The 16036-nt window shown below is 35.4% G+C and overlaps 1 protein-coding gene and 1 long non-coding RNA gene across 3 annotated transcripts; one reads left to right on the top strand and one right to left on the bottom strand.

The window, feature by feature from the left end:
• Positions 1-1547: 1547 nt before the first annotated feature.
• Positions 1548-14217, bottom strand: LOC129926921 (E3 ubiquitin-protein ligase rnf168-like). Of its 2 annotated transcripts, XM_056033575.1 has the most exons (10): positions 14113-14217; positions 11456-11515; positions 11190-11258; positions 7581-7657; positions 7194-7306; positions 6783-6865; positions 6149-6463; positions 5544-5608; positions 2966-3097; positions 1548-2811 (listed from the first exon to the last, which is right to left on the bottom strand). In XM_056033575.1, the coding sequence occupies exons 7-10, from the start codon at positions 6453-6455 to the stop codon at positions 2689-2691; spliced, it is 627 nt and encodes a 208-aa protein (XP_055889550.1). In that variant the 5' UTR covers positions 6456-6463; positions 6783-6865; positions 7194-7306; positions 7581-7657; positions 11190-11258; positions 11456-11515; positions 14113-14217; the 3' UTR covers positions 1548-2688. The 2 variants fall into 2 exon arrangements, 1 of the variants encoding a protein (XP_055889550.1); XR_008778616.1 differs by lacking the exons at positions 1548-2811; positions 2966-3097 and adding an exon at positions 8422-9877.
• Positions 5715-6674, top strand: LOC129926931 (uncharacterized). The gene is made up of 2 exons (XR_008778636.1): positions 5715-6030; positions 6537-6674. It is a non-coding gene; the product is annotated as an uncharacterized LOC129926931 (long non-coding RNA).
• Positions 14218-16036: the final 1819 nt, after the last annotated feature.

Raw genomic sequence — 16036 nt, 5'->3', positions numbered from 1 at the left:
GCACAATGTAATGTGTCTTGTCTGTGTGTCTATAGCTAGCCAACACAATGCAATATGTCTTGTCTGTGTGTCTCTAGCTAGCCAACACATCTATGATTATTCATAAAACTCAGTCAAAAACACTAGACACATGTTTTAGTATAAATAATGTATTCATATTATTGTTCGGAAAATGACATTCTTGTATCTGTCATTTAGAAGTTGACATTATTGCATCGGTCATATTTATTTGTTATTGTGTAGCCTGCCTGTACTCATAATCCCATTTTTAGAAACATATGTTGTACTCCCCCCCCCCTTTTTCCAAAGGTTGTGTAGAAATGATTGCTAGGCTGTGCCCAGTAGTTCCTCTAGAATACACTGCTGTCTAGCACTGTTACACTCATGTCTAGATAATAGCTACATGGGATGGGTTTCACTATAAGTTGGTTTGTTATTGCTAGGCTGTGCCCAGTAGTTCCTCTAGAATACACTGCTGTCTAGCACTGTTACACTCATGTCTAGATAATAGCTACATGGGATGGGTTTCACTATAAGTTGGTTTGTTATTGCTAGGCTGTGCCCAGTAGTTCCTCTAGAATACACTGCTGTCTAGCACTGTTACACTCATGTCTAGATAATAGCTACATGGGATGGGTTTCACTATAAGTTGGTTTGTTATTGCTAGGCTGTGCCCAGTAGTTCCTCTAGAATACACTGCTGTCTAGCACTGTTACACTCATGTCTAGATAATAGCTACATAGGATGGGTTTCACTATAAGTTGGTTTGTTATTGCTAGGCTGTGCCCAGTAGTTCCTCTAGAATACACTGCTGTCTAGCACTGTTACACTCATGTCTAGATAATAGCTACATGGGATGGGTTTCACTATAAGTTGGTTTGTTATTGCTAGGCTGTGCCCAGTAGTTCCTCTAGAATACACTGCTGTCTAGCACTGTTACACTCATGTCTAGATAATAGCTACATGGGATGGGTTTCACTATAAGTTGGTTTGTTACAATTTATATTTATAATATATATATATATATATATATATATATATATATATATATATATATATATATGTACAGAACTATTTATGCAATTAACTGCTGTTAAAAGTTAGGATAGTGATGTGATCAAATAGTGTTGAGTGACCTTTTGGTTTTTCATGGGACAAGAAAACAGAAGACACTGCATGCACAGAATAGCTCAAGTTTTGAAATACATAGTTCAGTGCCTTCACATCAAACTAGTGATTGTGTTTAGAATGTATTGTTTTAACATCTAAATTATAGTTGTTGAACTTTGGTCTCCCACACAGTAAATTGATAGGATCCACTGAAGTCAGTTGTATATTGATCAAGGCAAGTATCCATTAAGTATGTACATAGTTGAGTGACAATAGCCACAAGTGTATGTTGTTTCTGATGCAACTATCTTTCTATCCCATAATTCTCTTGGTGAGCACATAATGTAGTGATGATATATTTTGTACAAACTATTTAACTATCTCCATACAATCCTCAGGTTTTTGTTCTCTGTGTTTTTATAATACAGACTGGATTCAATTACAAATGGCATTTTTCATTAAGGCTTTTATTAAAAGGCATGACAAAAACAAAGTCTGTTACATTTTAATCAATGTGCTGTCAAAGTTTTAGTTCAATTTAGTTTATGAAAATGTATTTTGATTAAGTCTGATAGTATTCTAATAAACAATGCTTGCTAAAAGTTAAAAAAAAATAAAATAGACATTTTCAAATAATTTTCAAATAGCGTTTTTTATTGCAAAGTTTTAGCAAATAATGCTAAATTTACCTTCAGAGATAAATGAATGTATTTCTCTTTAAGGCTTTGGCAGATATTTGAAAATATCAAATATAACATGACAATACAGGGTAAATGTTTGGCATAGACTATGCAAAGATCATACATGTAATATAGAAATTTTGTTTGATAATTAGCAGTAAAAAAAAGTAAATGAAAGGTTTCAAATGATGGATAACTAGAATCATCAATAAATTGAAATGTATATTTATATATATATAGACCAATATAATTCAAAAACATGTGATCTAGATAGAATAGGAAGCACTTGGAATCAACAACTAAAGAACAATAAGTCTGTGTTTAGAATAACATCATATGTTTACACAGCATTCTGTACATTCTGGACATAAACAATAAATTGATGCCTAGAGGCTGATAAATAACATAACTTATAAATTGTTATTTTGTATGATGATGTCATTCAATAGTATAGGTAAGTGCAAAAGGTCAGACTGTTATGGGTCATGTGACAGTATCAAAAAGAAAGTAGCCAACAACAAAAACATTACTAAAACATAAAAAAACAACTCAACCCAACATATAACAATCAACAACACAATGTAACAGTCACTCATCACATTTATGCTTTCTTCACAAAGTATATTCATTGCTAGATCCTTTTGACCTATCCACCACAATTCTTTTTTTATCCATTAAGTCAAAAAATTCTTGCAACTTAGTTGCAAACTTAAGGTCATCATTCTTTACTGAACTATTGCCAGCAGGTATAGCTGATCTGTTTTCTGTGAGTTGTGAAGAGTCATGGAAAGTTTCAGTGTTAGGCTGACAGTTGTTAGCTCTCCAACTCAACACTAATTCCTCTGCTTCTAAGCACTTCTTTAATCTGACAACTCGATTCAAAAGGAGGCTATTTTTTTTAGACTTTTTCTGAAACAAGACAGTTGTTAGCTCTCCAACTCAACACTAATTCCTCTGCTTCTAAGCACTTCTTTAATCTGACAACTCGATTCAAAAGGAGGCTATTTTTTTTAGACTTTTTCTGAAACAAGAAACACAATTCCATTTAAAAAACATGAAAGCATTGATTAATAAAAATATGAAAGACACTTCAACAGAATTAGAAACAATCAAAATCAATAAATTCAAATTATTTTTACATTATTAAGTTTTTATTTATTACAATATTTATTGACCTTTTCAAGTACCAGTGCTTTCTCTTCTATTTCCACATTCTCTGACAAAAATTCTTCCTGTTGCAGTGCTTCAACCAGTGCTTTACTGGCCTCCTCCTCTTTCTTTGCCTCTTCGTCCTTTTTTTGCCGAATCTATTGAATAATAAACATTTTCATATAAAAGAGATTCAATTCTAGTGAAGTTCTACCTACGTCCATAAAGGAACAAGAATTTTTTTTTTGAGTTTATTGATATAAGAAAACACTCAACAAAGCCTTGGCACAACTGATGCTATAAAGACAGAGTGCTATAGCAGTAATGTATAGCCACAGAGAAGTAGATCGGGCTCAATGCAAATAATATATTTTTTTAACCATTTAACACAACATGTTGTTTTATGGAGGAATTGGCAGAGAAATGGTATAATTAATAGTTACTTTTGCACGAGCCAGCATTGGAAGTGTCTTTTTGTGTAGGACAGTTGTTAGGGTAAAATTTTTGTTTTGGTCATTGAATTTCATTGATTTTGGTATCTGTTGTGGTTATTTTGCAGATGGAACAGAGCTACAGTTCAGTTAAAAAATAAATCTAGATCTACATATATTTAGTTATTTAAAGAGAGAAAGGGGCTGTAAAGAAAGATCTGGTCTGCGTGACAGTAACAGTTGATGCTTGATCAACATTATTAAAGTATGATAATCAATATCCAGATGTTCTTGTTAATCAAGTTTTGAAACAACTAAGTCTAAATAGGGGCAAAGGGGTAGTACCTTTGATGGTCCGGTATGCTGCACTATTAGGTGGATGGCCTCACTGGTCCCCTTCCGACCCCTAAATCTCACACATGTGGCTCCAAGCGCCTTGCCCTGGAAAACCGCTTCAGCTGGCGGACTAAACCATGTGAGGGGGTGGTGATAACATGGCACCACTGGGCGAAAGGCCTTCTAGACTAAGGTCACCAGCCAGGGAGGAAGAGTCCCAGGATGGACTACAACGGCCACATGTTCAGGACCAAGGCGAACCAACAAATTAGAGGTACTCAGTTGTGGTCAAGCACAGAGAGGGATGGGCGCCGCAATGCAAGTATTTAGCCCCCGTTACACCAAATGAGATAATGACAGTAAATAAATCCATACCGGCTCGGCCATAGCCCGGGTTACCAAGGGCCGCTTCTACAGTCACAGACCAGGACGGAGGTGAGAAGTGTATTACTGGTCCGTGCAAAAATAAAATAAATACCAGGAATAAAATCACCATAGGAACATGGAATGTGAGATCACTAATAGAGGAAGGAAAAGTTGAAGAGCCCACACATGAAGTTAACCTAATTCATTTCAACATCATAGGACTCTCTGAAATGCGCTGGAAAAACATAGGTGAAACAACCACAGAAGACGGCCATAAGACTAAGACTACAGTGGACTACAAGATGTCCACGAACAAGGAGTAGGATTTCTTGTACACAGGAACTACAGCAATTGCATTGAGAACTGGTACCCTATATCTAGTCGACTCATTTCCATAAGTTTAAAGGCATCACCCTTCAATATCACCATCATTCAAGCATACACTCCTACATCAACATATGAGGATGAGGCAGTAGAAGAGTTTTATGAGCTATTATAGGAAGTGGTCAATAAAGTTCTGAAAAAGGACATCCTTGTTGTACAAGAAGACTGGAATGCCAAAGTAGGAAGTGACTCCTACCAAACCTGGAAAGGCACTTGTGGAAGATACAGTAACCTCTCAACCAATGAACGAGGTCAACGACTTTTAGAATTCGCGAAATACAACAATCTCTTACAGGCTAACACACTAGGATGCCACAAAAATTGTGTATAACCACATGGCACAGTCCGAAGGAGAATACCACAACCAGATCGACTATATCAGCGGTTCTCAACCTTTTATGCTCGGTGACCCCTTTTTACAATCCCCCACTCTTCCGCGACCCCCGCACACACACACACACAGCAATAGAAGAATAGACAATAACAATCCTTATTTTCGATGGTCTTAGGCGACCCCTGGCAAATCGTCAATCGACCCCCAAGGGGGTCGCCACCCACAGGTTGAGAACCCCTGGACTATATCATGGTGCAATTGCTATGAAATGATTTTGATCTAGATTTTCTTTCTTTTTGTTTTTAAGTTATAATTAGCCACAACTGAATTAATTGAGACCACTTAATTATGCCAGTCACTCCCCCATTACTACTATCAACTAATAGAAATTAAGCAAGGAAGGTGATTCAAATATATGCCAAGTCACCCTGTCAGATGAAACAAGAGAATCACCTAAAAACATCAGTATGGGAATTTTGTGGGACGCAGCTGAGAAGCACCGAAACCTCCCAGATACCATCTCTCCCCACTGGTCCACAAAAGAGATTGGACCATAGCACATTGAGAATGCTATATATAAAACTTATGAACCAGAGAGAAACACTTATACAACATGATGAAGGAATATGAATGAAAGATGCACTATAAAAAAAAAATGTCATCGTAACTACCATGTTTACTCTAAAAGAATGACAATTAAAACTTTAAATTCGTTTCCATTTCTAGGAATTATAAAGTTTATTCATATTTCACCTGCTGGATAGCAGCTTCATATTCTTGTCTGATTTCTCCAGGACAGGAAATTTGTCGTCTTTCCTCTGAAACAAAATGGGAGCTTTTCAATAATTTTGTTCAGCTCTGAAACAAATAGGAGCTTTTCAATATTTTTGTATCATTACTCAAGGTTAAAGCCATTGTCTTTGCATGAATCTACCTTTAGTCTGGTCTGTTTCATTCTAAAGGTGGTTAGAATCACAGTAATGATATTTTTCTGACCATTGTCGAAAAAAAAAACGCTGGCTAAGACTGTACATCTATTTAAAGGGCTTGCAAAACTTTTTCTGCAGGGAACAGTTCCAGGAAAAAGAAGGAGAGGCAGATAAAAGATGCAATGGGGGACAACATTATGAACTGTACAGCCCTGTCTATGGAAAAGCTGCTTATTCTGGCAAAAGAAAGTAATGGAGAGAATTTACCAACAGTTCATGGATGCCCTAAAAAGACTAAAGGATTACTGAAGGTGATTTTATCTTTATGTTCTATATTTCTCAAACATCCTTGATGGGATTTTATTACTATTTTTGATACCTAGAAAAATAACAATCCAAAAAACATTAATTTCATGTATTTCAACTTACTGGCTTCAAAATCATCTTCATCATCTTCACTGTCGCTTTCTTCACTGGCTTCCAGCCTGCGCCTCACTTTTTCAGGGAAGGCCTCTTGGATGTCTGTCCACTTTTCCATGTTTATCAATTTATTTTCCTTGGCAGCTTTTCTGGCCCAAACTGAAATGCGCTTCCTGCAGACTGGACATGAGAGGTTGGATTTTTCCACTGTTTCCTTGTAACATTTTAAACACAGTGAGTGATTGCAGGGAAACGTTACAGGCTGGATGAGTAAGCTAATGCATACTGGGCACATGCACTCAGATTCAGAGAGCATTTATTTTCCTGTAATTATAGATAGCAAAGCAAATTAGAATTTGGTCTGAAAAAAAAACTTTTTTTTTATTTGATTGCACAGACATGCCTACCGCCAAGACCCAGAATGTGGAACACTCAGGTTGAAAATGTGGAATTTTGGGCCCCAATGTGGAACATACACGCGGTTACGTTTGTCAGCCATACTGTACGCAATAAAGAAAAGTCTTGATTTTTGTGATCCATGTCATTGCCTTATTATTTCTCAGGATCCTATGCTTGAATTAGATTAAAAAAAACACTAAATGTAGTTTTTGTATCTATTATGCAAAAAGCTTGCTTTGTTTACCTTTAAAAGGAATTCTTGGTTTGCCAGGTGTCTTGTGTCATTTTGGAAGAGTCGCATTGTGCAGTAGCAATCACCGGAGCAATCTAAAGCATATTTAATTATAAATAGAACACAGCATTGCAAAAAGAAAATTGATTTGATTTGATTTGTTGATTTGAGGCACATCGGCACAATTTAGGCCATGTCGTGCCTGCAGTCCCCTAAGGACTACTCTCTCTCTAAACAACAAGGGCCAGATTCTATACAGTAATATAATTAAAATTAAGAAAATTGGACAAGATTTGTAATAGAGCAAAAACATGTTGAGAGACTATTATGGCAGTTGTGAAATGGGGGAGGGAAGAAGAGTGAATGATGAATGTTTACATATTTTACAAAGTGAAAATGAACCTCCTGCAAAGCTAAATTTACCTTTTTTAAAGTCTTCACATATTTGACTTTCTGGCGATGGTTTTGATGACCCATGTTTTTAATGGCTTCTTTGGTCAATCTTTCCATTTGCTCACTTGTATATTTGTCTGTTTCTGATGATTTAAAATAATAAATAAATATCACTTTTCAGTTGTTTTTCTAGTAGATATCTAAATATATTTTTTAAAGACTAGTCTTAATGACACGAGTAAGTATTGTTACATGTTGCACTGAAATATGCTCATCTATTAGATTTGTATTAGATTCTTTGTTGTAAAACATATTATTAACAAACAAAAAATGCTCAATTCTAATTAATAACTAAGAAATTTGCTAATCGCTGAGTAATTATTAAAAAGAAAATATACAAATATAAATGCTACAAACCCAACAAGAATTTTTTTTCCATTTGAAAATTATCCAAGACATCTCTGAAAGGCTCTATTTTTTTAATCAGTTTCCAGCTGGTGATAAAATGTAAAACAATTTTTGTAAACATTTTTTTTTCAAGTGCAAGTCATTCATTCCATTTAGTAGACAAACTGTTATAGGTTTAGGACATGATTAATCAGGAATTTTCTTTTACAACATCTAATATCACCACCACAACAAACAACAGAGCCCTAAGAGAAACAGGTAATTAAAAACAATACAAAATTGTCACTTTGTTGGGACATGGATGAATGGCACTTTAGCTACCTATCATGTGGGCACAGAAATATACCAGATACCTCTCTTACAATAAGGCAAAATCTTTTCCCAGATACCCCCCCCCCAAACATACACATACCACACACTAAGTCCACAAGTGTTTGAACCAGAGAGCACTGAGCCTGCTATAGCATGAAAAATGCGCTATACAAAAGTAATTTTAAATAAAAAATTTCTTTTCAAAGATAAAATGTTAACATCTTTTCACTGAAGCGCTGTAGCTGAGCGGTACAGTGCTTGGCTTCTAAACTAGGGGTCCTGGGTTCGAATCCTGTGAAGACTTGGATTTTTTAATTTTGGGATCTCTGGGCACTTTGAGTTCACCCAGCGCTAATGGGTAACTGACATTAGTTAGGGAAAAGTAAGGCGGTAGGTCGTCATGCTGACCAGTTGAAACCCTTGTGAACTGTAAGCCACAGAAACAGGTAACCTTTACTTTAATCTTTTAACTGAGAATAATTTTTAAACATAGTGTACCAGGAGAGAAATGTACATCAAACAATAATTATGGACTTACTTTTCTTCCAGCTGTGATGACAAAGCCTCCTTGTCTTTTTCCAAATGGACAATATAGTCTTGAGCTCTGTATTGTTTGATTCAAGTTACTTCTCTCATTCTCACAGTGCTCAAGCTTCTGCGTCAGTTCTGCTACTGATGAGTTCAAAACGGAGCATTCTTTCTTGAATTGTTCCCTTTCATTAGCTAAGCCTTTCTCAAGGTCGTTTCTAATGTATTCTGATTCCACTAAAGTATTAGCTAGATTTCTAATTTCAGCTTTCAAATCTGCTATTTCTTTCTCTTTATTCAAAATAGTTGATTTCATCTGTGAGTTTTCTAATTTGTATGAGTTTAGAGACTCCCTTTCTTTATGCAGTTGAGACAAAACAGTTTGACACTCTTGCTTAGTGTAATCTAATTTCTCTTTTAATTCTATGGTGTCGTTCTGTAATTCTGATATGGTAGCTTTCAAATGGTCTTTCTCTGCCTTGGACTAAATTAATTTTTTCAGTTTTTGAAATCTGCTATTTCATTCTCCATTTTTAAAATGGTAAAATTCATTGCTGAGCATTCTTCTTTGATAGTGCTGACTGAACTCTTTTCTTCCAAAAGTTGGGATGAAACAGATTGAAACTCTTGCTCAGTATTTTCTAATTTCTTTCCCAATTCTAAAGTCTCTTTCTGTAACTCTGTTATTCTGCTGCTTAACTTGACTTTCTCTGCCTCTGATTCCTCTAGTAATACTGATATGGATGATTTTAACTCTTTCTGTGACTTGTCTCTCTCGGCTTCAAGCTGAGTAGCAATGATATCTTTAGTTTTCTCTAGACTGGCATTCATTGTCACTAGCTCTTGGATTGTTCTGTCCATTTGATTGTTTTCCTCATCATAGATTTTCCCCTCCCTTTGCAACTGTATTATTGTTGACATCAAAGTGGCACATTCTTTCTTATACCTTTCTTTTTCCTCATTCAAACAAGAAGACATGGCATCCCTATCTTTCTCCAAATTAGCTTTAGTGTTTTCCAACTTTGAAATGATTTTTGCTAATTTGATTTTCTCGGATTCTAGTTCTTTCACCTCATTCTGAAGTTTAGAGACATAAGACTGAAGTGACGAGCATTCTTTCTGTAGATTCTTTACAATGTTCTTTTCCTTTTCCAGCTGAGCAGAAATAGCATGGCTCTCATGTTCAGCGCTGGCTCTTTTGCTTTCCAAATCTGTATTTTCCTTCTGCAATTCTGAAATGGCTTTGTTTAATTTGTTCTTTTTACTTTCTAGCTCTTTCAGGTTTTTGTTACATGAAGACAACTTCTGTTCCAAGACTTTATAATTTTGTTCAAACATATCCTTTTGTTTGTTGGCCCCCGTGAGGAGAATGTCCAAGCTTTTGATCTGGTCCTGTGCTTCTTTTAGTTTCATGTGCAAGGTCTCTATGTGTCCAGGCATTTCATTTTTGTCTGTTAGTCTGTACCCTGTTTGAGGGAAAAAAAAAAGCCCTGAATAGACATCATTTCCAATCAAATAGAAATTAGTCTTATAGTGATTAATAAAAAATACTGTCAGGAATAGTTCAAGTATATTTTAACTTTTTGGTCTTATTAATTATTAGCTTTATTCTAATATTAATATATCTATTATTTACATATATTATCTTTTGTTGCTAGAGAAGACACTACAGTACAAGTTTATAATCATAAAGGTATTTTGCCTTTGTTAATCCATTGTATATCAATTACCAAAAGGGTTTTGCTAATAATTTCACTTGATTTAGTTCCCTTTTCAGACCTTGCAATCTAGGTCACGTAAAGGTCTTCTATTTCTATGGCTAACGATTGATGATTGTGTCATATGTCAGCACAACGACCAACTAATTTTGTTTCCCAAATAATGTCATGTACCCATTTGAGTTGGGCGGACTCAGAGATATCCTAAAAATCCAGAAATTCAAATTCCCAGTCTTGAATATTCCAACCAGAGGCCCCTCGGTTTTGAAGCCAAGCATTTTACCCATCAGCCACCACACCCAATCACCCAATTAAACATCAATATATTTTTTTAAATTAGACATAAGACTAAGAAAATGAAATGCAGTGTTATAAGATGGCTTTGAATCTGCTGCACACAATGATTACCCTTAGTTTACTTTGAATAACTACTTTTAGTTGATTTACACTATGTTTTATAGAATCATTTTAATGTCGGATAGAGTTCCAGAAAAGAACAACATGGCCTGGAGAGTGTGAATGTGCCATAACTGCAACCTGCAAAACAGTTTTTGTTGTCTTAAACAGTTTTTCATAGGATGACCATTTAGCGGCAATAAATCAATAGGCCTGAATTATGAAACAGATATGAGAATTTGGGGTCTAAGCTATTAGATTAAGCCTTGGGTTAACAACAACCATAAATACATGAAATTAAAACTTTACTTTATTATTTTCAAAAGTAAAAAAAAAAGTTGTTTGTTTCTCATGCTTATCTAAACATACAAAAGGTTATATTTACCTGTTGCTTAATGCATTGAATAAGTGAGTTTTAATGAATTTTCGAGTCAATAGGAAATGTGCTCATCTTCAATCATGAAGGAGGAGCTATTATATATATATATATATATGGAAATGACTCCCAACTAAATCAGAAAAGTTTTGAATCCAACTATTTGACTTTGCAATCCTCATGCACACTAAAACTCTTTTACTAATTTAAAAGTCAATAATCCTGTAACATTCAATGATTATATTTTTCCTTGCCCAAGTCCATAGATTGTTGAAGTCTTTATTTTACCTATGTCTTTATAAGTCCTTCCACTTTGATCTAATCTGTTAAGGGATCTTGTTCTGTTGAGGTCCAAGTCTGCAAAAAAAAAAAAAAGTAAACATATTATTCAATTATTTAAAAACTACAATTTGGACTTTTCTTTTCTTATCTATTGTAAGCTAATTCTTAGTATTTTTAATAAGCTAGCATAGATTTAAGATTTATAAATATTATACAATGGATACAATACAATATATTTTAATAATAATAATAAAAATATATAAAAGGCAGACCTTTAATAGGACCATGGTGATCACCTAACAGATTGTAACTGCCGACTCAAGGAATATTATCTAATGACAAAGTAAAAAACAAAGTCATACACCTTTTTAGCATACATAAAATATTCTTTAGAAAATTTACAATTACAATTTAAATAAATCTCATGGTAGGTAAAGTTTTTAAAAGCACTCTATACAGTCCAGTTGTTCCATCTTACTATCTTTCCATCTAACTCAAGTAAGTGTCTAATCTTGTCTCAATATATAGAATAGGTCTAGATTTAGAAAAAAAATAAATTAAGACCATTTTATAGATCTAAAGCGATATAACAACAAGATATAGTTTTAGTCAATTCTAGTCTGGATAAAATGATGAGCTATTTCAGCAACAAATGTAAATTATATTAGATTTCAATACTGGGACTATTGACTCTTGATAGTTCAATGGTTCTGGGACTGGAAATGGAGGAGGGGTGGATTGTCAATAACACCTGATTACCAAAGGTTCTTTAGCTGAACTTAAAGGAATTTAGAAGTACATGTCAAGTATCAGTAGTTTCAAATATTTCAGTACTATTGTCTCTAATGATGGAACCAAACATGACCAGAATTGCACCGTCCACAGCAGCACTTGTTAAGTCAAAACAATATGGAAAGACAAAGGCAAAAGTTAGCCCTCAACACTTAAATCAGACTGATGCAATTCATGGTCATGGAGTCACATTCTTGTATGCTTGCAAATCTTGAATACTGACTGCAGAACTAGAGGATGCTAGCAATGAAATAGGGATACTAAAGAAAGACCCTAGGAAATCACTATCACATACTAAGATTAAGAGATCAGAGACATGATTGGTTCAGCTATTAGAACTCCACAATGATCTGCAAACGACTGTCACTGTCAAATAAACAAATAAAGCAAAAACTAAAACTCTATGACTATGGCCATATCACAAGACCTGACAAGGTCCAGGTCTCACAAAAACTAGAAAAACTAATCAGGGCCGAACATGTACACTTTACTTTATTATACTCATTTAGTAATTATAGTTATAGGCTTGCAATTTATTTGTACTATAACTTTATTTTATAACTTGATTCAAGTTAAGTCACTTAAGACGGTAATTTTACTTAAGACTAGCTTTTATTTAATTAAATAATTAAATTTATTATGCATAATAATCATACTAAAAAAAAAAAATAGACCAACTTAACTAGACTACTGCATTTGTTTCATTGAATCTATTATAAAACTAATCGCATCACAGTGGCATGATTTACACGAGCCCAGTCAGACATTGTGTTTGAAATATTTTGGATAATTGTATCCCAGCACTTGTGTAAATCTGCATTGAGAAAATTAGAGTACACTTCTGTCAAGTTTTGAATTGCTTGAAAGATGTGATCCCCGTAGTCCTCAGCCGTTCCACCACTCAGGTCATCTAAAGCAATTACTTAAGTATTCATCATCATCATCAAACTCCATTAGAGTGAGGGCTTGATAGGCTCAAATCCTCTCTTGCAAAAGCCCTGGAGAGAAACCCTGCTGTCTTGCGTAGTGCATAAATGTCGCCATACAGGTCGAGAATTTTGGGTTTCCCAGACCTGTCGAGATGGAGATCAGCAAGTCTGGGGCAGTCAAACAGAATATGAGGCACGGTTTCCTCTTCTTCCACGCAGCGGGGGCACCGTGAATCAAAATTGGCTGCGAGAAATATGAGCCAACAGGACAGTGGCCTGTCCTGCACTGTGCTATAATAGCTTGCTCAGGCCTGGACAGCCTCCACCACAGGGAAGTGCGGTCAGGGCACCTCATGCACTCCTAGACTCCACGGGCTTTTTGGGACTTGTCCTAGCACTCAAACCACTTTTCCATTTCTGTTTTTTGTATTATAGCCAGGGCTTGATGCAAGCTTACAGCCTGTTCAGTGGGTGGAATTTGCCCTCCCTGGTTGGCCAAAGAGTCTGCAATTGTGTTGCCAGTCACACCTATGTGACTCAGTACCCACTGCATTATTACAGGGGTGCCATAGCGTTGTTTGATGTTATGTGAAGGCATGATGACAGTGCTGATATTGGGGGGCCATGGTCCGGGGCTTTGCAAAGCCTGTAGTACAGATTTTGAGTCAGTGACCACAACAATCTGTGTTGCCCTCAATTTCAAATGTCCCTCGCCGAGTTGAGAGTCAATGACCTTTAAGGCTTCACAGACTACCATGGTCTCCGCATCAAAACTGCAAACACAACCACATGGTCAAAAGATTTTAATTGTGTAAGAGCCAAGAAAGTTGATGTAGGCTCCATAGCCTGCTCTTCCAGAATCTTTTGATGCCGACCCATCAGTGTATGCAAAAATAGCACTGGGCATGAAGGTATTAATTGTCTCCAGAGCTAGGATTTAAAGGTCGTTAGATGAACGACTTAGCTTAGTGGCTTAGTGAAAAAAAACTGTGTGAGATGAGATGATGTCACTGGCTAAGCAGGGGGAAGGCTAGTTAAGACTGCCTCCCCAGGTCAAAAGTTTTAAGGTCAGATTGAGTTTAGTAGATGATAGATTTACTTATTAATTAAGAAATTAATAGTAGAAGTAGATCTAGTATTAGTAGATCTAGTAAATTTCTAGCTCACAAATCAAAGCTGATTTCATTATTAGTATTTATGATTCTTACTAGTTTAGAGTGTAAATATTAAAGTAAATTAAGGGGTCTTGAGCAACAAGAAATGCCAGATGATTGTTTTGTTTTAGTTAGCAACATTGGTGTCAGAGTAATCTCCCTTTACCACCTGTTGACCAATTATTAAAAAATTGTAATCAAGAGTTATGAAAGAATTAAAAAAAAAAAAAAAAAAAACTATTAGAATATATGCAGAATATTAGGCTTTACAAAGCCTAATATGTTATTATTTTTGTTCACAAAATTTTTCTAGACATAGAATATCACCAAAACTGTCCATGGCCATTATTTTCTTTGTTAAATGGCATTTTCCACTTTGTAAGCGCCACTAAAGACTTTATGGCCAGGCATGATATCTAATATGAAAAAAAATTAACCTTTGTTCTCTATCCTAACGTCTGTATTGGAGTATTGGTGAAAACAAAAAAGTGATATTTTCATTATAACTAAAAAAAAGATATCTTATCAATACTTCCTTTATTTTATACACCGGATCCACCAAGTTATCTATTTTTAATTTTCGTCATGTACGAAAATATCCAATAAATCCTCTTTCTTCTTCACAATTTCTATATCTGAATAGAGTCTAGATTGGAATACACATGCATGAATTGTGGCAAGTATACCGCTCTAGAATTGGCTTGATTAGCCACACCAAGTTCTGCCTCGTCTCAAGACTAAACCAAAACCAGTGACTCACCTGGGCGCATCCATTGCATTTCGAGACAAAAGGAGCCATATATATATATATATATATATATATATATATATACACACACACATTTGAGACCAAAAGAAAATCTGCTGCCGAGGACAAACGCAGACGACGAAAAGAAAATCTAAATCGACCACCTGCGGACAATGGTTATGCTTGCCCTGGATGTGGCAAAATATGCAGGTCACAGCTGGGGCTGCGCAGCCACGGGAAATACTGTATTCTTCATTAATCTTTGTAATCGAAGACAAGCCTTATTATATATAATAATAAATAAAATAAATTCTGCCCTCTTACGTAATCTTTCATTTCGAGGATAGTGTAAATCTTTTCTGCCTTGTATAGAGACCCACGGAAATAATTTAATCATTATTAGGAGACGGCGACGTACAAGGTTCTATAATGTTATGTAAATACGCATGTCATGTCTATTATTATATTAGCTACGTCATCGTGCATGTTTGTGTGTTTGTGTGTATATGTGTGTATATGTGTGTGTGTGTCAATGTCGGATCCGGCTCAGACCGTACTCTTCAAAGCAGATTCAGTATATGTTAAAAAAAAAGTAAAGCTCCCCTTTCAGACCTTGCAATCAATAGGGCAAATGATGTAAAGGTTTTCTGGCCCCACAGTTAGCGAGGGTGTCGTGTGGCCAGCACAACGACTAACCGTCTTTACTATGGAAAGTGTTAAACCAATGACTTGGCAGATTATAAATCATTAAAATTAACATACATGACTAGATTGTCACTAGGAAGTAAGGTTTGTATTTTATAAGATAATAATAATTATGCTCGTCTTCAAGACCGAATAATAACTTCATATTTTCTAATTACAATTATTCTTTTTACGCTTGAATAACAACAAGTAAAAAAAAACATTTTCCCCCTACCTATATAAGAACGGAAAAGTAATTCATGTATGAATTATGTCAGGATTCAATGACTGGATATTCGCTTTCATGACAACAAAAACACACTTTGATATGGGTCAGTGATGTGTTCTCACTGTCCACAGAGCCTTCCAAAAAAGTTGTTTTACTGGATGACTGAGGCCTTAAATCCACCCCCACTTTCCCCTTCCAAGTTTTAGCTCACCCTCTCCTCCTTTCATTTCTTCCCTAACTTTTCCTTTCTATATTTTTTATTCACTCCGTCACTCTCAGCATTCAGGCCATCTCCCTTCACTTTCGACTTAAGTATG

Source organism: Biomphalaria glabrata, chromosome 6, assembly GCF_947242115.1.
Source record: "Biomphalaria glabrata chromosome 6, xgBioGlab47.1, whole genome shotgun sequence".
Taxonomy (NCBI): Eukaryota; Metazoa; Mollusca; class Gastropoda; family Planorbidae; genus Biomphalaria; species Biomphalaria glabrata.
This window is presented reverse-complemented; position numbering and strand designations above follow the sequence as displayed.